Consider the following 26,624-nt stretch of genomic DNA (forward strand, 5'->3'; position numbering starts at 1 on the left):
GCTACTGATTTGGGGGCATTTATTTTGTATCTTGCAACATTACTGAAGTTATTAACCAGCTGTAGGAGTTTTTCAATAGAGTCTTTAGGTTTTTCTATATGTAGTATCATGTCATTTGCAAATAGAGGAAGTTTGACTTCATCTTTTCCAATCTGGATTCCCTCTCTTTCTTTCTCTTGCCTAATTGCTCTAGCTAGTACCTCCACAACTATGTTGAATAGAAGTGGTGAGAGTGGACATCCTTGTCTTGTTCCTGTCCTTAAGGGGGGAAGGCCTTCAATTTTTCCCCATTCAGAATGATACTGGTGGTGGGCTTATCATAAATGGCTTTTATTGTGTTGAGATATTTTCCTTTATACCTAATTTGTTGACAGTTCTTATCATGAAGGGAGGTTGAATTTTGTCAAATGCTTTTTCAGCATCTATTGAGATAATCATATGGTCTTTGTCCTTGAGTTTGTTGATGTAATGTATCACATTTATTGACTTTCATATGTTAAACCATCCTTGCATCCCAGGGATGAATCCCACTTCATCATAGTGTATAATTTTTTTAATATGTTGCTGTATTCTGATTGCTAATATTTTGTTGAGAATTTCAGCATCTAGGTTCATCAAGGATATTGGCCTATAATTTTCTTTTTTTGTTGTGTCTTTATCTGGTTTTGGTATCAAAGTTATGCTGGCCTCATAGAATGAGTTTGGGAGAGTAGCATCTATTTCAATTGCTTGGAATAGTTTGAGGAGACTTGGTATTAACTCCTCTTTAAAAGTTTGATAGAATTCAGCTGTAAAGCCGTCTGGACCTGAACTCTTTTTTTCGTTGGAAGATTGCTAATTACCACTTCAATTTCCTTGCTTGTTATTGGTCTGTTCAGGTTTTCTATCTCTTCTTGGTTCAGTCTTGGTAATTTATATGTGTCTAGAAACTTATCCGTATCTTCCAGTTTTTCAAATTTGTTGTCATACAGTTGTTTATAATAGTCTCTAATGATTCTTTGTATTTCTGTGGTATTCGTTGTAATGTCTCCCTTTTCATTTCTAATTTTTGTTATTTGGGTCTTCTCGCTCCTTTTTTTTGTTATCTAGCTAATGGTGTGTCTATTTTATTTATCTTCCAAAAAACCAACTTTTAGTTTTGTTGATCTTTTCTATTGTTTTTTGGGTCTCTATTTCATTCAGTTCTGCTCTGATTTTAATTATTTCTTTCCATCTACTGCCTTTAGGTTTGGATTGTTGTTGTTTTTCAAGTTCTTTGAGGCATAGTGTTAGGTTGTTTATTTGAAGTCTCCATTTTTTTGATATAAGCACTTGCTGCAATAAATTTGTAGTACCGCTCTTAGTACCGCTTTTGCAATATCCCACAGGTTTTGGTATGATGTATCTTTGTTTTCATTAGTTTCTAGAAATTTTTTGATTTCCTGTTTGATTTCTTCTTGGACCCATAGGTCATTTAGGAGCCTATTATTTATTTTCCATGTATTTGTATAGCTTCCAGCATTTTGCTTATTTATTTCCAGTTTTAGTCCATTGTGGTCTGAAAAGATAGTTGGAATGATTTCAGTTTTTTAAAATTTGCTGACACTAGATTTGTGACCTAATATGTGGTCTATCCTGGACCGTGAGCTGATGAGAAGAAAGTGTATTCTTTAGCTGTTGGGTGAAATGTTCTGTATATATCTGCCAAGTCCAGTTGGTCTAGGGTGTAGATTAAATCCTGTGTCTCTTAGTTGACTTGTTGCCTGGAAGACCTGTCCCATACAGAGAGAGGGGTGTTCAGATCACCCACTATTAATGTATTAAGTCCTATCTCTTTCTTTAGGTCTAAGAGTGTTTGCTTAATATATCTGGGTGCTCCAGTATTGGGTGCATATATGTTTATGATTGTTTGTCTTCTAGCTGGTTAGTTCCCTTTATCATTACATAGTGGCCTTCTTAGTCTTTTTAAATATTTTTTGGTTTAGAGTCTATTTTGTCCAATATAAGAATAGCTACTCCTGCTTGTTTTTGGTTTCTATTTGCATGGTATATCTTTTTCCATCCCTTCACTTTTAGTCTATGTGTGTCTCTACAGGTGAGGTGGGTCTCTTGAAGACAGCATATACTTGGGTCTGGCTTTTTAATCCAGTCAGTCTGTGTCTTTTGAATGAAGAGTTTAGTCCATTCACATTTACAGTAGTTATTGACAAGTATTGCTTAACTTCTGTCATTTAATTGCTACTTATTTAGATGGTTTAAATATCTTTTGATCATTATTTCCCCTTTTATTTCTCTTCCTCAATGTTAGCTGGGAATTTAAGGTGGAATGATTTAGCTTCTTTCTCTTTCTTGCCAGCAGTTTTGTTTTAACTGTGGGTTTTGCTCTTTCTTGTGTATTTCTGATAGTGGTCACCATTATTCAGATTCCAGATGAATGACTCCTTTGAGTATTTCTTGCAGGGCTGGTCCTGTGTTAGTGAACTCCCACAACTTTTGTTTGTCTGGGAAATACACTATTTCGCCCCTATTTCTGAAGGAGAGCCTTGCTGGGTAAAGAATTCTTGGCTGGCATTTTTTTCTTTCAGTATTTTGAATATGTCATTCCACTTTCTTCTGGTCTGTAGGGTTTCAGTTGAGAAGTCTGCTGTTAGTTTGATGGGGGTTCCCCTATAAGTGACCTGACGCTTTTCTCTTGCTGCTTGTAGAATTCTCTTTGTCTTTGAGCTTTGTGAATTTTACTATATGTCTCAGGAAAGATCTTTTTGGGTTGAATCTGTTTGGGGACCTTTGAGCTTCCTGGATCTGAAGTTCTATATCCCACCCTACACCTGGGAAGTTTTCTGTTACTCTTCCCTTGAGTAGGTTTTCAATACCTTTTTCTTTCTCCTCCCCTTCAGGAATTCCACAATTTGGACGTTAGAGTGCTTGAGGTTGTCTGCTATCTCTCTTAGATTGCCCTCATTATTTTTAATTTTTTTTCCTTTTTTTGGTCTGCCTGAGTTATTTCAAAAAGACCATCTTCAAGCTCTGAAATTCTTTCTTCTGCTTGCTCTACCCTGCTGCTCAAGCTCTCAGTTGTGTTTCTTATTTCACTGAGTGAGTCTTTCACTTCTAGAAGTTCTGCCACTCTCTTTTTTAAGGTATTAATCTCTTTGTAGATTTCCTCCTTCATATTCTGGATATTTTTTCTTGTTTCTTGTGTTCTCTAATTGAGTCTTCCTTTACTTCTTCAAGTTTTCTTAAGATCATTACTCGAAATTCTTTTTCAGACATTTCATGGATTCCCTGTTCCATGGAGTCTGACTCTGGAGCTTTATTGTACCCTTTTAGTGGTGTCATTGCTTCTTGATTGTTTGTACTTCTAGTATTTTTTTGCTGATGCTTGGTCATTTGGTAGAGGGTTTGCTTCTTCTATTACACTCAGGTTAGCTGTGGAGGTGAATTGTCTTTGCTTGGCAGTAGGTGTGGTGCTGGTTACGTTAAACTACCTTGGTTCCTGTTCCAGACTCTGTGGTCATAGAATGAGCCCCTAGTGCTGTGCGGTTCTGCTGGACCAAACTCAGCAGGTCAGACCTGTAGGCTGGTGCTCCCCCCTGGGTCTGAGGCAGGGTGAGGGGCCGCATCCAGCTGCATAATTCTACTGGCTGCTGCTGCTGGTACCGCCACCGCTGGTGGGCTCACCTGGGCATGCTGGTTCAGGGCACAGAGGGGTGCTCACCCCTGCCTGGGTCCGAGGCGGGGTGAGCGGCCATATCCAACCATGTGGTTCCGCCAGTTGCTGGTGCTGCTGCCAGCCACCACCAGCGGGCTCACCTGGGCAGCGCTGGTTTTGGGCATGGGGGCAGGGCCTAGCCCTCACCCCCCACCTGGGTCCAAGGTGGGGTGAGGAGCCGTGCCCACTTTTATTTTTAAACAGATGCCCTAAGGTCAAAAGTCCAAAAGAAGATATGCTACAGATGATGGAACAATAGGAAGTAGGCAGAGATAGCAGATTCCCAGGCCAGGCAAGTGACTGTTAAGGCTGTAAGCTTCTACAGCTCTACATGACTGAGCACTCAAGAAACAGGGACAAGAGCTGGGAGAATTTATTTAATGCTTTCATTAAAGGTCTTTCACACAGTATGTCCCCAACCCCACATACCCTCATGCAAACTCTATCACCAAAGAAAAAGAAATATTACTCACCAATTGATACAAGTTTTCCCAATAGTCCTGGGTCATAAGGCGAAATAATGCCAAGAAGGCCCAGCTAAAAGTGTCAAAGCTTGTGTAACCATAGTTGGGGTTCCTTCCTGCTTTCATACACTGGTATCCCTCTGGGCATTGCCTGAAGAGATAAAAGGAAATTCAAGACTTTCCAATGTAATTTCACCCAGTCACGATCTTGGAGATAATAAATCACATAACTCCACCCACTTCATGACCCTTGGAGATAATAAATAACCATCTATAGAGCCACGCCAACAAATTGGAAGAAAAAAAAGAGGAAGTAAATAAGCAGTTAGCCAGTTTCTGGAGATAGCCTAGGATCAGAATCACCTGGCATGCCCCTTAAAAATGCAGATTCCTGCATCCTACTCAAAACCTAGGAATTAGGGCCGGCCCGGTGGTGCACTGCTATGCTACAGTGCGCCGCTTGGGAGCGCAGCAGCGCTCCCGCCGAGGGTTCGGATCCCACATACAGACCGGTTCCCGCTCACTGGCTGAGCGAGGTGCGGGCTCAACACCGAGGGTTGCGATCCTGTTGCCGGTCCCGGTCCGGTATGGGTGCGACACTGAGGGTTGCGATCCGTTGCCGGACACGAAAAAAGACAAAAAGGAAAAAAAAAAAAAACCTAGGAATTAAAAGCTTAGATATGGGACTTACAAATCTGCATTTTTAATAGGTATGTCAGGTGATTCTCACACATGCTAAAGTGTGAGAACCACAGTCCTAGATTAATATCAATGTGCAATTCAATTGAACTCAACTTAGCTACTATCCCAAATAACACACAGCTAGAAGTTCCTCCTAATCGTCTCTGCTCTCTTAACACTCTCACTGTGACGACCTAAAGCATAGTGAGGATTTCAATGACCTCAGTTATATCATTTCTTCTGCTTTTAGACTCACCTGATATTTCTTTCAATGTAATCTCTAGTATCTACTTCAATACAGAACTTAAATGGACTTCTAGTAGTTGCAGTTATATTAAAACACCAATTCCTAGAGGACCAATATACTCTGAATAGTGACACTACCACCCTACATTTATATAGCCCTCTGTTTACAAAATACTTTCATGTATGTTATATAATTAGAACCTTACAGTAACCATGTGAAAAAGAGAGCACAGCTTATTAAATCCATATTATGAATGAAGAAATTGAGGCTCAGCTAACTTAAATCGCTTAACAAAGGTCTTAGAGCTACAAGTAGCAGAATCAGGACTCAAATATTACATTGCTACTTTTTTCCCTCCCCTATGCTGTCAGGCCTAGCATATTTTTGGGTCATCCTTGGATGCTAAACTATTACCAAGACAGTATCTTTACTCTATATTGTATTATTTGTGTTAAGACAGAATGAGGGGAGTCCAAAAGAGGCAGGTAAGCTATCTGGTTTTATAGACTTTATCCTTAGCCTTTTACATCTTTGATTTTGGCTTGAGACTATAGGCACATTCACCTACTAGAGAAATATCAGCTTTGGATGGACAAATATGAAACAGAAGGAAAATCTGAGTCAACCAACAGGTCAGATCTAATTGTAGGGTCTACTACATGAGCACAAAGAAAAGTGAAAATATTGCCTATTTTGATCCAACTAATAATAGGAACATTATCTTAAGGAAAAAGAATAAAATTAGGTGAGCTACTTACCCAGCATCAGAACTGTTCCCACACAGTAAAGGTTCCAGCATGCCAGGAACCATGTAAAAATTTGCTAGAAAAGTTTGAAGAGGCAGGAAATGAGTAGGCAGATTTAAGTGAATGAGAGAATAAAATTACACTGTTCCTAACTAGCTCCAGCAGAAACAGTTATTGATTTTAGCTCATATAAATCTTTTCCAACAGCAGTGAAAGCTGATAGGAATTCTTTCCCATTAATGATTTTCCTACATATATTTACAAGCTAAAAGTGCTACCCTAAAGCCCTTTGTGCAATGCTCTTTTCACAGACACCTGACTTCCACTCGTACTTCAAATACATATGCCAGGATCTGGTATTTGAATCAAAAGGATCTAAAAGTAAATTTTCTGAGTTCTTCGACCCTTTATACAACTTTATTCTTCTATCCTTATAATGTCTCTTTATCAAAGATACTCTAAATTCCTCATTGGCCACTAGTTATGTTCTATTTTAAATTAGAAGACACGTTTCCCTTTCCTGCATGTGTCCCTGAAAGCTTCTTTGCAACATTTTCTTATAGCTACTTAACTGACTTTACTTCTTCAGGAGTGACTAACAGTGATATTGCTAACTTTTTTCTAATTAGTTTAGAGATGTACCACTACACCAAATTTTCCTTAATATAAGACCCAAGTGCTCTGGTTCCTCAAATAAAATTATTAAAACTCCTTAACTGTACTAGGATCAATTGGTGCTTTAGAGATTATCTGACTCCCTAGACTAGATTGATTTCTAAGGTCTTAGTAGTATTAAGAAAGCTTGGGTTCCATAGGTATATTCTGGACTAAATGTTTAAATATTCCAGGAAACGTAGTTAGGGAAAAATAATTTTTATCAAGCTTCTAAGCCTGAATTTTAATGAAAAGATTAAGGGTAAATGTGAAGAAGCTATAAAGTATCATTTGGTTTTATTTTGTTTTATTTATTTATTTTGGTAGCTGGCCAGTACAGGGATCAAACCCTAGACCTTGATATTTCAGCACCACACTCTAACCAACTGAGCTAACCACCAGACCCTTGTTTGATTTTAAAGGCGGGTGGTGGGGGAAAGACAGAGAGGGCTGATGTTTGAGAGATTCTGAACCAATTCTACCTCGAGGAAAATAATCTCACAAGGCTACTTCCAGTAGCACTGCCATTCCTTTCTGGCCCCAATTACTTTTTCAAGTCAGTGGTGGCTTCTGACCATGTCAAGCAGGAATACACTTTTCACTTTCCTCTTGCAGAGGAGGGGCTACCTACTTTTATTGTTGATATACTCTTCCCAATCAAAGCCTTTGGTGCCATTTTCAAGATAGCTCTCGTTGAAGTTTATGGGCCACACAACACACTTGTTTCGCAGGTTGCCCATGAACAGCTGCAGTCCAATCAAGGCAAAAACACTCAGGCAGAACACTGTCAAGATCATCACATCTGACAGTTTCTTCACAGACTGAATCAGGGCGCCCACAATTGTCTTCAGGCCTGAGGAGCAGAACCCCCAGAATCAGAGTCACCTCAAATCCCTCCCCACCTCCCCCAGCCTCCCTCTTAGCCACTGGCTTCTACTCCTCCCCACAGCACCACCCTTGAAATATGGCCACTTTATATAATAAGAACAATAACGGGTGAGCAAAATTGTCAATTTTCCAGAAATATCCACTTTTAGGTCATTAATTCTTAGAAAGCAAAAGAAAGCTCCTTCTACTAACATGTGGCTCCTTTCTTCCTAGAACTATTTTCCTGTCTCTGACTACTTTTTAGTTCCCCAAATGAGCCAAGCTCTTACTTGCCTCAGAGCCTTCATCCATGCTCTTCCCTCTGCCTGGAATGCTCCCTTCCGTCCCCTTGTGCTATCTGCCGAACTCCTACTCATTCTTCAGGTCTCAGCTTAAGCATCAGTTCCCCCAGAAAGCCTTCCCTGACTCTGCAATTCTTCTCCCTCCCTGGTTGTGATGAATATCTTAGTAGCACCTTATACTTTCCTCTGTAGCATTTATTATGGTTATAATTAATTTTAAAGTCTTTCTTGTTCATAGCTACTCCTAGAGTGCCTAGCCCATAGCAGGTATACACTAAATATTTGTTGAATAAATGAATGGAGAAATCAGAGATGAAGGAGGTTTCCAGATTGGAAAGAGAACCCCTGGGAGGTTTAAAAGCCAATAATAAGTGAGAAGGTACAATAATACTTTCCCAAGAGCTCTGGAAATGCCAATGTATCGAAAAGGTTAATTATTATCAATCCAGTATTTATAGTTTGGCTTTCCATTTAAAAATATACCTTTTCTGTATCATATATATGTCCTACTGTCTACAATGACCTTTTTCCTGCCCTAGATTAAAAACAAAACCAGAAATACTTATAATCCATTTTAATTTGAGGTTTAAATGCAAACCACTGGTTCGAATTTAAAACTGAAGGTATATTTCTTAATTGCACAGGGAGAGATCAGTAAAAGGAGACACAGAAAAATACGGCTGTAGGTTCACGCTGTTTGGGTCAAAATGAGTCTACATGTGACTCTCTTCGGCATGCCCAGACATCAGTCTATACATAGGACATGGCCAACAAAGCACGAGTACCCCTGGTGGCCAATGCAACAGGACGAGCACGAGGCAGACACTGAGCCCTGACACACAGGCATCAAGAGCAATCCAATCCCTGATCCACTTCTGAAGGCAAGGTAATGAATGGACTGATATTCAAGAGTATCCTAATCCTAGCTTTGAAGTGTACAGTTGGGTAGATAATCATTAATCTCAACCAAGTTATGCCACTTACTTGTGTGACCTAACCAATATACCTAACTTCGTGGAATCTCAGCTTTTTCATCTTTAAAATGGGGATAATTATAGTTGAATATCATAGGGCTGTTGTGAGGATTAAGCATGATTCTTATAAAACACTAAAAGCACCTGGTATACAGTCAGTGATTCAAATGTTAAGAACTATTGTCTGAACCTCAGTTTATTCATCTGTAAAAAGGGATTTACAATACCAACCTCACTGGGTTGTTGTAAGGTTTATATAAAGTAATGAATGTAAAATATCTAGTACAGTACCTGGCACATAGCTAGCACTCAACATTTGTTAGCTATCACTATTATACATATGTTGGCCTCCTCAAAGGATGGGAGAGGAATAATGACACTGCTCATAGCTAACTGGTAATCTAATGGTTGGTATGCACATGACTCTTCTTTTGCTTTATTTTGCAAGTAACCACCTAGAATTTTCAAAGTTGAGCCCAATAGAATTTTCAATCTGAGTCCAACAGTAGCAATGGATGCTGTGCCTAGCACAGAACCTGCCACAAAGTGGGCACTTAATAAGTTTTTATTGAAAGAGTTAGTGAATGAGAAATTTCTCTCCTCTTATACAGATATCCCGAAAAGAACCTAAGGGGAATTAAAGGGAAAAGTGCCAAAAGTTAAATTGCAGAGATGCAGAAATGTGCAAAGGCCAACACTTTCCATGGAGCCTGTGGCCACCAAAGGGCTAGGCTCCAGGAAACAAGGCATTTCTGATCTGATTCCTTTTCCCCTCACAGGGCTGTGCATAAAGAGCACCAGACTGGGAACCAGAAAGCAGGAACTCTGGTACCAGCTCAGTCACGTTTTATGACCCATCATGTTTCAGAAGGTCATTTCAGAGTCTCATTGTCTCTTCTACAGAATACAGATAAACACAGCACTACATGTCAGTGGTCAGTGGGGGAGAAGCTGAAGAATCTTCTCTAAGAGTCTTTACAAACAGGGAAGAGATGTTTATTTGTTTGAGATTACGTAGTTGAAATTTCAAACAATCTTTTATACCTAAGGCCTTGGGAAATTGTATCATAATCACACAGCTAGGTAAGAAAGTATTGGTGGAATAAAATAGAAGGTAGCCATCAAGAAGTAAAAGTTGTTCCAGTGTTATGGAAATTACTTCCATACAGTTGCTGAGAAATAATAAGTCCTCATATTTTGACTGGGTTGGGGCGGGTCTGTATTGGATCAGTAATTCAATTGTAGGCCCCTAAAATTATGTAGATCTACTGTTTTCAAATCAAAGAGTGATTTTTTTTTTTTTTTTGGGGGGGGTCCTTTTTGAGACCAGCCGCACGGCACTCAGCCAGTGAGCACTGTGAGTGCACCGGTCATCCCTATATAGGATCCGAACCCGCGGCGGGAGCGCTCCCAGCGCTGCACTCTCCCGAGTGCGCCACGGGCTCGGCCCCAAAGAGTGATTTTAGAAGGAATACTTGAATGGGTCACTGAGTTATTGTAAAGTTTATTTTCCTTGGCTTCTAAAGAGCTTATATAGCCATCTCTCCTTAATGGTTCAGACAATCTGCTATTACTATTTTAACTTAATTGAGAAATGAGCTGTAAAGCTATTATTAGTACCAGTAACAGGAATATAATACTACAAAATAGTCAAACCAATGGGTTTTTGTTATAAATAAAATACAATTTTTAAAAGCATTCGATTTTAGGCTGGCCAGTTAGCCCAGCTGGTTAGAGCAGGGTGTTATAATACCAAGGTCAAGGGTTTGATTCCCCTACCAGCCCCCCGCCCAAAAAAAAAAAAAAAAAAAAAAAATCTACAAAAAAACCAAAACAAAAAAAGCATACAATTTTAGCATGAGCCTAATCTGATTTTCCTGGGCTGGGAAACCTTTGGATAGTTCCAAGCCCATATAACAGGAAATTCCAGGCTATGAACTCCAATTATCCGCTGTTCCATAAGGATTGGCTCTTAGCAGCCAAGTTTGTATGGGGTAACCTTTTCTTCGAAGTTAGAGATGTCAGGGTGGGCACCTGACCTAAATCCAGATCCTTTCCTACAGGAATTTCAAACAGGAAAAGAGATGGTCAAGTAGTCTTTTTATGTGGTGGGTATGGTACATATAAATTTGGGAGCTAAGCAGCAGCTACATTCTGTCATTTTATTAAGATGTGTCTGAGATGTAAAGGAAGTTAGTATGCTGACAGAGAAAAAGGAAATAAGACACCTGGAGAGAAAAGAGATGGAGACCAAGCACTTCCTATTGGCTGGGGCTTTGGGGCTATGCGTTCTGGTTTCTACTGGTTTCCAGGGGTCCAAGTGTGTTTCAGCCCTTGAGTTCCCTGAATTACTCCTGTGTTCTTTTACTTGCAACCAGAGATACTCATCCAATACACCAACCATGCATTGAACTCATCACTTTCTTGGGAAAGGACCTGAGTGCTCACTATCAGCTGGTTTAATATCTCTTCTCTGTTGCTAAAGAAATCTGTAAACATGAGCCCAGAAAGCTAAAAGAAAATTTCTTCAAGTGTCTGCTTTTAAGTCTGAGGTTTATATCATCTCCCTGGTCAGAGATTTTTTTAGCTTTCAAGAAGTTTCAAGTAAAAACTTAGTTGGAAGTAGTATTTGGCTATTTATATTTCCCAGGGACTCAGAGAAACAAATCTCACTTAAGCAAGAATAATCACTAAATAACATTAACTACTGCCATCTAAAAAGTTTACTCCAGGATTCTCATCTAGACCACTAGAGAAAATTAGAAGGTGGCACAGGAAGAAGAAAGGTGATGTTTGTAAGTGCAGGAAGGCATGCAATTACACAGCAATATTAAATATAAACAGTAACTGGACTGACTATACACTGGTCTCAGCCAAGACGCTTCAAACAGGGTCAGTAACTGCGAATGGCCGTATTTGCAGACATCAATACCAATTTATGGAGATGATGCCATCAATACATTTCCTAAGCTCAAGCTCTACACTATTTCCAACAGTGGCTGCCCAACATACTAGTAGATACAACTAAACAAAAGGGCTCCCTGCTATCACCAACAAAGGTCAACAAAGGCAGGAAGTTGCTTGTAGAATTCCTGACCCGATGCGAGCAGGAATAGAGAATGCCACTGTTCTGGCTGTGAAGAGAAGCTATTTTGCTTCTTCTATGGGCTCACACGACGACACATGCCAGAACAAGTAAGATACTTACCGAAAACTGATTATCCAAAACAGAGCAGAATGCTCCTTCAAACGACTCCTACACAACAGAGTGTGCAACAGAAGCCACGTGGGGGCAAATTGGACAGCAAGAAGTCTTGGAAAAGGCTAACATTAACTAGCATTGGTATGTGTCTGAGCAGAAGCAGTTAATACATTTACTATAGACCAAGAAAAGAGCTGGATCCAATGTACAGAAAGGTCAGCTACCAGTGAGGAAGTCAGATATTTAAGGAATTTTGAGATGCAGATGAAACCACTGCTACAGAATTCTACTCCACTGTGTATCTAAAGTCACCTCTGAATCTTTTGTCACCCTTCAGAATGCCCAGCAGTCCCTTGAACAAATGAACAAAGCCTGCTTATGTGCTACATCCACAGAACTCAGGAATGCATGTTGGGATGAAAATCTTCCATTGTTGTGGTAGCCAGATTATAAATAAAGCTAATTTATATTCCCTAGTTTGTAGCTCAGGCTGAGGAATGTAAGTATTTTGAAGCAATATGAGCTGATTCCCCTACAAAATTAATATTGGAACAGGCCTCAGTAGCAGTAACAAGCAGTTCTCAACGCAGGGAAAAGAACAGCTCTGCAGTTCCCAGAGTCTGGCTTGGATCCAAACAAGTCCTAGGGGTAAAGTGGCGCCCTGTCAGCTTTCTTGCTGCGAATGCAGTCCTCACAATGACAGATCTTGAAAGCCATTCAGATCAACTGTAATTTGGGAGAGACTTGGGGGCCACAGATCAAAGTGGCGCCCTGTCAGCTTTCTTGCTGCGAATGCAGTCCTCACAATGACAGATCTTGAAATCCATTCAGATCAACTGTAATTTGGGAGAGACTTGGGGGCCACAGATCTATTTATTTGAGACCAGATTCACATGACAAAGTGACCAAAACGAAACTAGCTCTCAAAGGTGGGTCAGTGTCCTGTGAGTCTTCAGTGTTATTCCTCTTAGGACTACTGTTTAACTTTAGTTATCTTTCCTGAGAAGCAATGTGGAAAAAGGAAAAATACAAAAGCAACAGGATTAATAAACAGAATATTTTAAAAGAAACAATGAGTCTGAATAAAGGCTTAAAACACTTTCTACCTCTCTTCACTATGCAGCAGAAATTGCTATAAGCACAATGAGTATGTTAGAAGAAAATACTTTCTTTGTGAAAACTGGGGTGGGAAGGAGAAAGGCCCATCATTTTCCCTGCTTCCTATCTGATCCCACTGGTTAGGAGTGAAAGTAAGCAGAGAAATAAAATATATAAGAGAAAGATAATTTAAAAATTACAACACCAAAGAGAGGAGAATGACATTAAATAAGTGCCGATGAGCAGCGGGTAAACACTGGTTTGGGGGAGCCATTTAGATGATGATGGAAATGAAAAAAAACTGACAAGTGAGGCTTTCCCAACCAGTTCTATTAACACTATTAAGTGCTACTCTCTAAGAAAAACCTGAGAAATCTCTTTTGTGATTCCTACCCTATCTTTGGGCATGTTACTCCTGTGGCATGTGATCAAAGGATGTTGTGCCCAGAACCCAGATAAACACAAAGTGAACACAAAGCTTTAAGACATATGAGGTACTTCAAAAAGCTCATAGAAAGATTCACATTATCTTTTAGTTTTTTTTTTTTTTTTTGATCAGTAAGGGGATCACAACCCTCAGCTTGGTGTCGTCTGCACCACGCTCAGCCAGTGAGCGCACATAGGATCCGAACCCATGGTGTCAGTGCTACCAGCGCCGCACTCTCGAGTGAGCCATGGGGCCGGCCCATAGTTCTATTTTTCCATGAGCTTTTTGAAGTACCCTCATATAAACTTTTAGTCAGAATATTGCAATGTCAAGTTGAACCTGGCAAATTAGAGACCAAAGAAAATTTAGAAAGGGTCTGACCCTTTTAGCACAGAGTTGCATACACTGTTCTCCAAGTTGACGCCTCTGAAGGAAAAGGGAAACCATTATATGTATCCAGGTCTTGAGTTAGCAAATAAAAAGGGTCAGAATGTGAGCTTAATCCCTTCTAAGCTACCAGGCTCTAAAACAAAGCATTTCTTATACAAAAGGCTGAAGCTAACTGATGCACCTTACTCTCCAATCTTCCATAATCCTGGTGACTCTGACACATTTAGAATATCTACCAAAGATGTTAAGAGGGAGGACAGCATCAGTCCAGATGAGGTGGGATCAATGCTCTAGGAAAAGAAAAACTCTTATAAAGGAAGCTGAGACATGGAAGTCTTTGTGAGACCTTGGAGGCTCCATGTCAATTCTGTGGTCACTCTCACTTCCATTCTGTTTTTGGCAACTTTGGTAAAAGCCTATACCAAACTGGGAACAGGAGAAGGCAAAGAGAGCAAAAATTCCACTGAAGTGATCCATGAGAAGACCTGGTATACAAAACAATAGTTTTTACTAAGGGGGAACTATGGCCCAGCTCTACAACACTGGAGTGGAAATGACTTAATTTCCAAGCAGGAGATGGCTCCAGATTCACTAACTCATGCACTATGCTCCCGCCTTGGAAGGGGACTTGGGTAACAGGCAGTTAGGAACAGGACTACAGCCCTCTACAGGAGAAACCATGATAGACAAGTTCAGAATTTCACACGGGATGAGAGAAGACTCTCCACAAAGGAGACACGATTTACTGGATTTCTCTTACTAACTCTAAAAGGTAGAATACGGAGCAGAAGGATTGGGACTGAAAGTCACTTTAATTCAAGAACCAAATAAATCACTTACTGACAGTGATCTATTATTGGCTTTACTATCCCTTAAAGTTATTTTCCATTCCAGTTAGCCTCCCAAAGGCAGCTCAATTGAGGGTGTTTCTAGAAATAGGAATCTGAGAATCTATTTCAAACTGTGAAGCTGATGTCTAAATCTTGATACAAACCCTTTCTTTGGGCTTAGGTTTCTTCTTTGTAAGAACTGCTACTATTACAATAATACATGGAGCACTGCTATGGGCCCTGTGCACTGCGTTAGACACTATATATATATATACATACATATATATGTGTATGTATTACTGGAGTATGAAGGATAAATAATGTGACATCAGTCAAGAGATATCCTGCAGAAATGCTGTGGTCAAAAGTTAACAATGTAGCAGAGACAGAGACAGAAACTGTGAGCTAGACTAGAGATAGCATCTGCTGCCCTAGTTAGTGAACAGAATGCAGCTTTCCAATTGCATTCAGGAAGAGAAGTTTTGAGATCACAAGTACATAAAGAGACAGATGCCTTACAGAGTATGCTGGGGGAAGTGAGCAGAAAACATGGGATCATACTTTAAAGGGGCCAAAGGAGGAGAGAGACCAAAGGAAAAATAAAAGGAAAGGTTTGGCATTCTAGATGCCTCAAAAAGCAAGCCCAAGGCCTGCCTAGGGTATAGGCCACCAGAGTGACCTGCAGGAGACTGCCTGAAGAATGAGCTGGGTTTTCCCGTCAATGGATTTACAATGGCTGGGAACTAAACCTTGATAAGTTAGGGTTGTGGTTTTTTGCCAAGAAGGATATACTTGAACTGACACCTAGCCTCTGGTTGATAAGGAGCCAGCTATCATTGGTAAAAATAAAGGAATTTATCTTTAGTAGGGCACAAATTTAGTGTTCCACTCCATGGCCCAAATTCACCTTTCTTGAGGTTCTTGATAAGCCACATTACAAGTCTGCCCTCTTCAGAATCCTATCTTTGTGCTTCACTCTCTCGCTATCTGATATTTAGATAATGTTGAAAAGGAGAAAAGTGTTTCTGAGTCAGCCACAAGGGGAAGAACCATAAGTGGTGATGCCAAGAATAGGATGCCTCTGTTTTCCAAGTCCTTATTTCTATGAAACTGCCTGGTTTCTAGGGGGTCTTCCTTGAAAAACCCTGAACACAACTAACGTCCAAAGAGAAAGAACATAGTCTTGACCTCTGCCAAGTTACTGCTAGTATATCTGGGCTCACAAGACTGACTAAAATATCCTTCCTTCCAGATTTCAGGACTGGTCTTTAGAAAGATAAGTATTACAGTTGTAATGACTTAAATTAAATTAAAGGATCTTAACCTGGGGTCCATGGATAGGCTTCAAGGGGATCTATAAGCTTTCACCTGATAGTAAAAGGGATCCAAAACCTTCAAAAGGTTAAGAACCACTGGGATAGCTCAACAAGGACCAAAAAGAGCAAAAATTTTAAAGACTGTCAATTGATTATCTCTCAACCCATCCACTGATTCATTTTCACCCCCCCTCAAGTTTCTGTACTTTTTGTTTGCCCATACCTTTAGTTGTATCTCATCTTACCTTTGATTTTTTTTAAACAGCACCTGTATAAGCTTTCATTGGGATTTATGTTTGAGAATGATCTCTGAATATTTGTACAGTAGATGTCTACTGGTTCTCATTCTAGTGAAACAGACAGCAGTAGAATATGACAGTGATTATTAAATTCAGTTCACTAACTCCAAGGCTCCTAAATTTCTCTGTAACTAGACTAGTCAACTGGGTATGTCTCTTCTGTGATTAAATAATTCCATTAATACAGCAACAGTAAAAATATAATTCTTTGAAAAACATCCCATCAGCAAATCATGCGATAGGAAGCCTAGAAATCACAAGCAATGGTATGATGGTGAATGTTAAAATCACTGTAATTCCATGAGGCCAGGAAGCAAATGATTTATACACAAAGAGATAGCTAGCTCTGTGATGATTTTTTCCAGATATTGTGAGATCCAAGTGATTCTTATGCACGTGCTTTTTCAGAAGCATGGATGGAATGGGGGCTGCATGCCTGGCAAGCACTGTCAGAGAAAACTGCCTAAAGACCAAAGGGCCGTTCCAAGAATGCCTCCCAAGAAAAACATGCAGAATGCAAGGCCATGTCAACTGTGCTGACGCCAGGTTAGAATGTGGTAGACAAAATGAATGGAAGGGAAAGAGGAGATGCGGCAAGGTCTGTCTTGTGCACAAATTTTCTCACCTGGAATTACAGAGATAGTTTTCAAAGCTCGGAGAACCCTGAATGTTCTCAGCGCTGAGACATTGCCCAGGTCCACAAACTCTGTCACATATCTGTAGTAAGGGAGGTCACACACAGACACAAATGACAAACACAGACACAAGCACAAACACCAAAGGAAAAAACAAAACCACAACAAAACAAAAAGTACAATACGTCACATCAGGGCCCTAACCCAACACCTAACACCAACCCCGGGCCATCTTACCTGGGATTACCGAAATAGTTTTCAAAGCCCTCAGTACCCTGAAAGTGCGTAGAGCTGAAACATTGCCTAGGTTTACAAACTCTGTTATATACCTGCAGAATCAAACCAAAGTTAACTTGTAATGGTACCACTGGGCGAGGGTTTGAGAATGGGGGAAGAAAGGGTCTTATATACAAGCTATGATTTCATTTTTTTCCTTGAAAAAGAAAAGTTTCAAAATATAAACATTTAAGAAACACCTTTTTAAAACTGGACATGGAGAATTCAAAAGAGTATTTGAAATAATGGATACAACCAGGAGGTTATTAGAGTTTACTCTCTTAATCAGCATAGTGATGTGCTGATCCCAATCAGAATGACTTTACTGTCAGCCCATTTACTTTTTTTAATAAAAAGGAAGGCCAGGAGGTATCAAGGCTTATCTGCCCAAGTTTTGTTAACAATTTCTTGGGAAAGAGAGACAAATCTCTGCAACAGGAGCCCCACAATAACAAATCTACATAAAAATAACTCTCTGGTTGACAATGGCTAAAATGCCTAAATGTCTGTATATATAACTTATCCAGCACTTATATGCATATTTTCAGTCACATCTACAGATGAAGTTTTAGCCTGTGACATAGAAAAACAGGGCTCAAGAAAATCCAGATCATGGGATCAAAGCAAATACTGTGTTAAATGCCCATTTTATTACCAGCTCTGTGCCTGACAAGGCACTTATATTTTAAATGAACATCAATGTGTATTCATAATGCTGGAAAGCTAGAAATTGCCTTTATATAACCGAAAGCCAAAGTTCCAGATTCAAATGTTCAATGTGTATCACACATTCACATTTTACAGTTGGACTACATCTTTCTTCCTGATGCTAGGAGCCATACATATGCAAAGCATTCTCTCTCTTACACATCTTCATGCACACCCAAACACACTCAAAACCTATACACCACACCCATCATACCCCAACCCACAAAGCACTTTCACAACCTGGGAACAAAAATAATAAAGCCTGCTATAACTCTTCTATCATCAGCTAAGTTTCCCAAAGGGACATATTTTCATTGCTAAAACCATACAAATTACCAAGAGTAGCTAACGTATCAGTGTTGAGTTACACTGGTCTCTAGCAAAAGTTTAAAAATCTGTTAGTAAATCTTCAGGAGTGCCAGTTTAGATATCATGTTTCGACTCGAAAATGTGCTCTGAAGTCTGCACCTGGCCAGCCTCATAAAATTACATATGATAAAACATACCCAGGAAACTCATTTTCAGCTGAAGAAATTTTAAATCTTCACAGAGGCCCCCTCATTATCGGTATGCAAACCTTAGTCACTGTCATGAGGTGGAATAAAATATAATGGATCATCAAAGGGAAATCATGCCCTACTTTCTCTCCTACTAGCTGTAGAGCCTCTGCATACCTTTTCCTGCATAAACACACTATCACTGCTTGAACCACAAGAGGCCCTTAAAACAAGAATCATAAGCCCACATGGCCTTATATGGTTACCATTAATTCCTCATATAGCTGTGTCCACAAACTTGCTTACAAACACTGTCTGTCATACAAACACACCCAGGAGTACAACTGCACACACATAATCACACCCAGAACACCAATAAAGTAAGCAGAGAACTTACGCCATCATGATGACACTGAAATCTAACCAGTTCCACGGATCCCGTAAAAACGTAAAGCCATCTATGCAGAAACCTCTTGCAATAATTTTCACTAGTGATTCAAATGTATAAATCCCTGTGAACGTGTACCTGTCAAAGAAATGGATAGCTTAAGGTAATTTCTGAGCAGACAGAAACTTTAACTGAACCTTTTAAGATAACACTTGCCTTAAGTGTGGCTTCAACTAACAGAGACAAACAAAAAGGGCACAGCCAATGCAGCAGGACAGAAGTGAAGAGGAGAAAGGAATGCTTTGAATGACACTTACTGAAATGCCCAAACCAAGAACTCTGGAATGTTGTATTGGGTCCTGAATGGTATTCTAAAGAAATAATTCTGTATCGCCAACCAGCACATGGCCATTTTGAATCAGGCAAGGAGCTATTTTTGAACTTAGAGGAGTCACACACACACACACACACACAAAAAAAAAAAAAAAAAAGGGAGGGGGACCTAAAGTTGGAGAAGACAGCATCATCAGGAACTGAGGATACAGATTGTGATGGGCAGCAAGGATCAGCTAGCACAGGAAAGCGCGGGGTAGTAACTTCCACAGCATACTTCCTCTTTCTTGAGTTGACTTCTAGGAATATTTCCTAAATTCCACATGTATCTTTAGCCCTCTTTGTGAAATAAAGAGTTGCAATAACTAATTTTTTCCCTTAATGGATAAACTGTGGCAAAGCAAGATTCAGTAACCAGAAATCTTTACAAACAAGTGTGATGGGCAGCAAGGATCAGCTAGCACAGGAAAGCGCGGGGTAGTAACTTCCACAGCATATTTCCTCTTTCTTGAGTTGACTTCTAGGAATATTTCCTAAATTCCACATGTATCTTTAGCCCTCTTTGTGAAATAAAGAGTGGCAATAACTAATTTTTTCCCTTAATGGATAAACTGTGGCAAAGCAAGATTCAGTAACCAAAAATCTTTACAAACAAACAAGCAGATAAATAAATAAATGAGCTACTTACTCCACATTCTTCGACCAGTCAGGAGGGTTACTAAAAGTCATGAATACACAGTTGGTCAAAATAGTGCACATAATGATCATGCTAAATACTGTAGACAAGAGTCAAGGGGGCATATACAAAATCTGGCCTGTTTTTCCCTCAGAAAATAAACACATTTCCTATTGGGTATCATGAGATCTAAATCAATAACCTGAAAGGAGACAAAGCACAGAAGAGGAAGAAAGGCAAGGTGATAATGAAAACTGTGATCATCACCATCAACACAGAATGCCATTGTGTGTATCCACACCTGACCAGAGAACTATGGATGGATGGGGCAGGATGGCTATTCTCCTTTCAAAAGGGCGGTCACTGTTCTACTCCTTTGGGATAAAACATTTCCCCCTCTTACCACTTTTTACCTCAACTACGGAATAAGCCTCTAAATACCTTTGCACATAGTAAGCAGAAATCTACCAGACTACCAGACTCCAACATCATCAAGTGAGAAATAAATCTATACTATTCATTTATTAAGTTAATTATCTTATTATAACTAGTCATTTGAATACCTACATGTAATTAATGGTTCACTTTTTTCTGTAGTCCTTATAAAGGGCTGATTGTCTTTGGGGGATCAAGGTACCAGCCAGCGTGTATTGAATATGTCCAATGTGGAGAACCAGTTGTGGCATGTTAGGGAAGGATTTTAAAGACATCTGCACCACCATACTCCTGAGAATTAGGTAATGGGGCAAATCCATTTGATCATTCTGAAAGTACCCAAGAATGTTTATGGATAGCAAACCATTTTTTTAAGTTGACATGTAATAATTGTACATACATATGGGTACATTGTGATATTTTGAGCAATTAATAGAATGTGTAATGATCAAATCAGGGTAATTAGCCTGTCTATCACCTCAAACATTTAACACTTCTTTGTGTTAGGAACATTCAAAATCTTCTCTTTTACCTATTTGAAAATATACAATAAATTATTGTTAATTATAGTCACCTAACAGTACTGTAGATCACTAGAACTTATTCTTCCTATCTAGCTATAAGTTTGTATCTGTTAACCAACCACTCCCTATCTTCCTTCCCCCTCACCCTTCCCAGCCTTTAGTAACCACAATTCTACTCTCTACTTCTATGAGTCCAACTTATTTGGTTTCCACATATAAGAACATGTGGTGTTTATTGTTCTGTTCCTGGCTTATTTCACTTAACATAATGTCTTCCAGGCCCATTTATGTTGCCACGAATGACAGGATTTCATTCTTTTTTATGGCTGAGTAGTATTCCATTCTGTATATATACCACATTTTCTTATCCATCCACTGATGGATACTTAGGTTGATTCCATATCTTGGCTGTTGTGAATAGTGCTGCAATGAACAGGGAAGTGCAAACATCTCTTTGGTACACTGATTTCCCTTTATTTGGATAAATATCCAGTAGTGGGATTGCTGGATCACATGGACAGCAAACCATTGTATTGCATTTCAATTCCATCCAGGATTCTTCTCAGCCCTTTCTGTTTTTATCTACTGAGAAAAATTAAACTGCTTCAAGTCAGCATGAGAGACTCAAGCTCACACTGTCATTTCACAAGCATGGGAGCCATGCCTCGTTCGTCATTAACTCACTCTCTCGTTGATGGCATTCAGCATCTTTATCTCACCAGTGGACTTTTAAAAAGAAAAAATACTTCTTACCGCTGGATTTTTTTCTTCGCTATAGCTGGATTTTCCTTCAGGGAACCAGAAGAGAGAAAACACTCCATCTACTGATCCAACAGAAAGGGATGAAGTTCCTTGTGAATTATTTATTTTCTTGTAAACCTTCAGATTTCAGAATTATGTTGCCTGTAAACCAAATTTCAGAACCAGGTTGCTAAATTCTCAGAGCTAATATAAGGTGGCAAAAGCTTACTAAACCAATTTACCGACTTGTAATGGCAGGTTTCCTCATCATACCTGGAGGATATAATACTCTTTGAAGCACAGGACTAAATACTGTTAAATTATAAACCAACCATTAAAGTTTAAAGTTGCTATGTAAAGTTGCCAAACCATAACATAACTCTTCTTTTGTCATATGCTCTCCTATATTAATAAGATGTAAAAGTCAGGCCACATAAGTAAATTGGCATTTTTCTATGTAAGAGGAGTAAAAATACCAGAAAAGATTCATATCTGTCCTGCAATCTTCATCTAAACCCCAGTACCAGGGAGACTATTTCATCTGAGAACTCACTCAGATACTACCTAAGCTCATTGATCAAGAAATAAAAAAATTCAAAGCAGACCTCTAAAACATGCATTCAACTATTTGTAATGCAAGAAGTCCCTTTCAAACAATCCTGGTATTGGATCTTAATACACTAACGAGCTGTATAGTCTGCCATGGGATGAAATTACTAAAGTCTAAGCACTTGAAAAAGTTAAGACTTTGATAAAAGTTTACCATCTTCATTTGTCCCTCATAATGATACCAACAAAATTCCAAACTCCCACAGTATCGTCCTAAGAAGAAAGAACTTGCTGAAGCTTAAATTGGTATTTGGCAGGAGTTTGCTCTTAAACCTCTAACTGATGGGACAGTGAGTTACGTTATTGGTAAAAAACTTAACATACAATTCAGTTGTCAAATATCAAAATGTACACAAGCAACCATGTAATTGCTGCAGTCATTCCACATTTGCAGAAAAGGATATGAATGTATCAAAATTTTAATAGCTATTCTTCTTATCAGGTTAAAAGGACTTAAAATGTACAAGGCAGGCGTGGCACTAAATCTGAAGAGAGTTTTCCCTCTGTTTAATACTACAAAGGTCTGTGAAGAAAGAAAAAGAGAAATTATTAAAGCATGGGTATTAATCACCACACAAAATATTTTTCTAGGCAAGAAATAGATAAACTCAAAAGTACTTATAATTTTTACTTCCCAGTTTGGTTTTTAAGGCAAGAAACCTTAAGGCAATACACAGTATCTCCCTTTCCCTCACCTCTCTCCCCGAGCCCTGCCCCAGATTACATTACAAACAGCTGGCATGATCTTAACAATTCTACAGAATTATATTTGAATTACACTATACCTAAGCTATCTATGCCAGCTCTAGACAAGATACTTAAGTTCATTAATTTAGGATTCTTTCACTCAGCAAATGTGACTGAGCACCCAATACGCCAGATAGTGTTCAAGGTGCTTGGGAATTATCACTGAACAAGGCAGTCCTGGCCTGGGGAACTTATATTCCTTTTTTATTTTTTTTTTCTAGTTATTAAACATGATTTTAATATATTCTTATTTCAATAGATTAACAAAATTTGCAAATGCTTTTGGATTGTTATACATGTATGTTTATTTTTGCTTTATCATAGTTGTTAAAATAATATGAAATATTGTTCACAGAAAAAAGAAAGTTTGGGGTTTTCTGTCCCCTAGTTTTCTTTTTCTTTTTTTGGCATCTGGCCGGTACAAGGATTGAACTAGTTTTCTCTTGTGTCTAGAGAAAGAAAAAGTTGGTTACTTTGATTAAACTTAATAATTAAATAAACAATCATACTAGGTACAATAATTTCAGAGAAATACAAAAAATTATACTTTGTTCATTCAAGTGGTAAATTTAATATGATATATATTCTTTTACTTAATATACTTTTAGTTAATTATATTTTAAAGCTATAGTTAAAAGCTTTAAATTTTACCTGTTACCTGTGTATTCCTAAATATATATGTATAAAGGCATTAATAAATCCCTTATTATAAATTATTATATGACTACTGTACTAAAGAAGTAACATTAGAATTTGAGTCTTTTAACATAACATGATTACATTATTTCATGCCCATACTAATAGAATTTGTGTGTGTGTGTGTGTGTGTGTGTGTGTGCGTGTGTGTGTGTGTGTAACATGAACATTTAAGGGAAGCTTATACTCTACTGGGAAAGACAGACAACAAATAAAAAATATAAAGAATAGGAAAATTGCCTAGAATGTGATACACAGAACATGATAAGTGCTATAGAAAAAGGAGGAAGATGAATGCTGGGATCAGAGGATGGATGAATGGAGAGGTGACAGTTTTAAAAAGGAGGTGGTCAGAGTAAGCCTACTGAAAGGAGAGATGTGAGCAAAGAATGGAAGGAAGGAAGAAGAGTTCTTCCTTCAATAAATATTTATCTACCAAGTCTCCTCTATATTTTAAAAGCCTCCAATATCAAGCTTGCCAAAATCATTCAATCTTATTTCCTAGCATGAGTCTTCCTACACAGCCGAATTAGCTCATGTTCCCAGAACAGGTTATAGCACCTAATTTTAAACTTTGGCCTTTGTTCACATGGTTCATCCTACCCAGAATGCCTTGTCTCGTGAATTCAATTCCATTAAAATATTCTTGAGCATCTATTCTGTGCCAAGCATTGTGCTAAGCTCCAGGGACAAAAAGCTGAATAAAATTGTACTTTTACAGAAGACATATATGTGGACCAGTAATTATGATGCAGGGTAGGTACAAAGTTCAACAACAAAAATATGTGTGATGTACGAGAGGCAGCAGGAGGGAGAGATTCCACCCCCACCCCTGCCTCCTTGGGTAGGGAATAAAAAAGAAAGTGAACTGAGAGGTGTTCACAAAAGAAGGTAACTAAAATTTGGAAGGGGTTTTAAAGGATAATAAGAATTAAGAGAAATTAATTGGGCAGATAAAGGGAGAAAGGAGGGCAAGGAAAGAGAACAACATAACATGTACAAAAAGCACAGGAGCATATGACTGTGGGTTGTTTTCAGGGAATTGACAAGTAACTCAGCGTTGATGAAGGACAAAATAGCGAAGGGGGAGCAGCAGCCTGTGAAGCTGCAGAGAGATGCAGAGGCCTACTAGACTGTGAGTTCCTAAGGAGACAAGGCCAGTGGCAAATACATAGCCCTGGCATCTCACTGTGTGAGTGAAAGAACAATGGACAGATGCTAGTCATTTTAAGTAGGTTTCTTTTTTTTTAATTTAGACCAATGCATGCTCATAATTTAAAAATAAAAAGGAAAGACTAAATTCCATCTCATTACCCAATGATAAACTTTGTTGTCAGTTTTTTGTTTACCCTTGCAGAAATTTTCTATGTAAACAAAAGCATACAGATATAGCCTCAAAAAGTCTCTCTCTCAAATGAGATTATATTATAGTCTTCCGCACCTTCCATTAAAAAAATGAATCCCCACAAAGAAAAGCCAGGACCAGATGGCTTCACTGATGAATTCTACCAAATGTTTAAAGAAGAATTAACAAACTTTTCCAAAAAATTCTACAAGGCCAGTATTACCTTGATACAAAACCAGACAGAGATATCACAAGAAAAGAAAACATAAGAACATAGACACCAAAAGCCTCAACAAAAATACCAGCAAACCAAATCCAGCAGCATATAAAAAGGATTATACACCATGATCAAGTGGGATTTATCCCAGAAATGTAAAGATGATTTAGCATATGAAAATCAATGAACATAATACAACATATTAATAAAATAAAGGAGAAAACCACACCTCTCTCTTAATGGATACACAAAAAGCATTTGACAAAATCTAATATCCTTTCATAATAAGAACACTCAACCAATTAGAAATAGAAGGGAGCGTCCTTAACCTGATAAAGGTCATCTATGAAAACCCCACAGCTAACAACATACATTTTTTTACCCCCACCCCCTACAACTACATTTTAAGCTCTTTGAGAGCAAGAACCAATCTTATATTTCCTCCCACAGTTCCAATATTGTGTTATGCACTCCCAATAAATAGCTGTTGGCAGATTTTTTTTTTTTTTTAAGTTCCTTTCCTTTTATCTTCTATTCCTTCCTTTCCTAACTGCCAGAGTCACAGCATTCCCTTCCCAGTAGAAAAGCAGTGCTGGTATATACTCAGTGCTGAGCCATACACATTCTGGAAACGCCCACTGTACCATCCCTAATGATTGATATTGCACTGTGATGATATTCTTCCTGTACTAGAGTGAGCTGGTTCAGGAGGGGTATGCTGCAGAGGAAGCCTAATGCTAAAAGCAAGAGGAAGTGGTAAACCTGGCCTGAAACAGGTCAAGAGCTGAGCTATGGCTCTTCCATATCTTGGCTTCCAAAGAAACAAACAACCCAGGACTTTCCCAAAACCCCCTCTCTAAAATATGTGTACCCCATCTGTTTCTATAGCAACTCCTTCTATGAAAATGCCAAGCCTTTTTAAATAACCTCCTCATTCAACCTAAGATTCCTGTGAAGTTTGGATGCAGGAGGGATTATTATCCTCTATGCATTTCACAAAAGCTCAGGAGAGGGACACCACCTATAAAAGGTCACGCAGCAAAGAGCAGTATATTATGCCACGCTTAGAGCCTCCTTACAGTTTCTACCGTGCCAGATTGGGAGGCAATTTAGTGGCAATATGGCAGAGAACGAAGGTGGTGTGGGGGATGGATTTTCTGATGAAGGAGAAATTTGAGCCCCTGGGGTATACTACATAAAGCAGCTAAACAACAAGAAAGAAGCACTGGGCCATGCCCGAGGATCTAAAAAGCAGCAGGCCAGGCCTTTACAAAATCACCTACCTGCCTTAGGAGACAGGCAACAAGATTTTTAAAAGTAATATACTCTGCATCTTCCATTTCTCTTGTCTTTTAGTTTGCTCATGATGGAAATATAAGTCTAGACGTACCATGAAGGATATTTCCTATCACAAAATCAGTGCCTGCAGTGCCGGGCATGTAGCAGGTGTTCAATAAATGTCTGTTGATTGGTTAGTGAACAAATGTTTGTGTTGTCTGAGGTGAAGGAAAAGGAGAAGAGGAAAAAGAAAAGGAAAACATTAGGAAATTGAAATTGTTACACTTTGGTTGAAGAAAAACTGGGAGATAGCTAAGATTCTGAACTAGAA

The 26,624-nt window shown here is 38.9% G+C and overlaps 1 protein-coding gene across 3 annotated transcripts in view; it reads right to left on the reverse strand.

Moving 5' to 3' along the window:
- Positions 1–26,624, reverse strand: part of SCN8A (sodium channel, voltage gated, type VIII, alpha subunit) — a 177,177-nt gene that overhangs the window by 81,007 nt on the left and 69,546 nt on the right. Inside the window, exons 3-9 of one of the 3 annotated variants that reach the window (XM_008566139.1) lie at positions 22,415–22,533; positions 19,714–19,803; positions 18,702–18,830; positions 16,814–16,905; positions 7,115–7,336; positions 5,842–5,905; positions 4,165–4,306 (exon numbers count right to left, since the gene is read on the reverse strand). In XM_008566139.1, the coding sequence (XP_008564361.1) occupies positions 4,165–4,306; positions 5,842–5,905; positions 7,115–7,336; positions 16,814–16,905; positions 18,702–18,830; positions 19,714–19,803; positions 22,415–22,533 (858 nt within the window). Of the gene's footprint in view, positions 1–4,164; positions 4,307–5,841; positions 5,906–7,114; positions 7,337–16,813; positions 16,906–17,060; positions 17,161–18,701; positions 18,831–19,713; positions 19,804–22,414; positions 22,534–26,624 lie in introns of those variants that run through there. The other 2 variants (XM_008566137.1, XM_008566138.1) reach the window with 2 other exon arrangements.

This window comes from Galeopterus variegatus, unplaced genomic scaffold (assembly GCF_000696425.1).
Source record: "Galeopterus variegatus unplaced genomic scaffold, G_variegatus-3.0.2 Scaffold224, whole genome shotgun sequence".
Taxonomy (NCBI): Eukaryota; Metazoa; Chordata; class Mammalia; order Dermoptera; family Cynocephalidae; genus Galeopterus; species Galeopterus variegatus.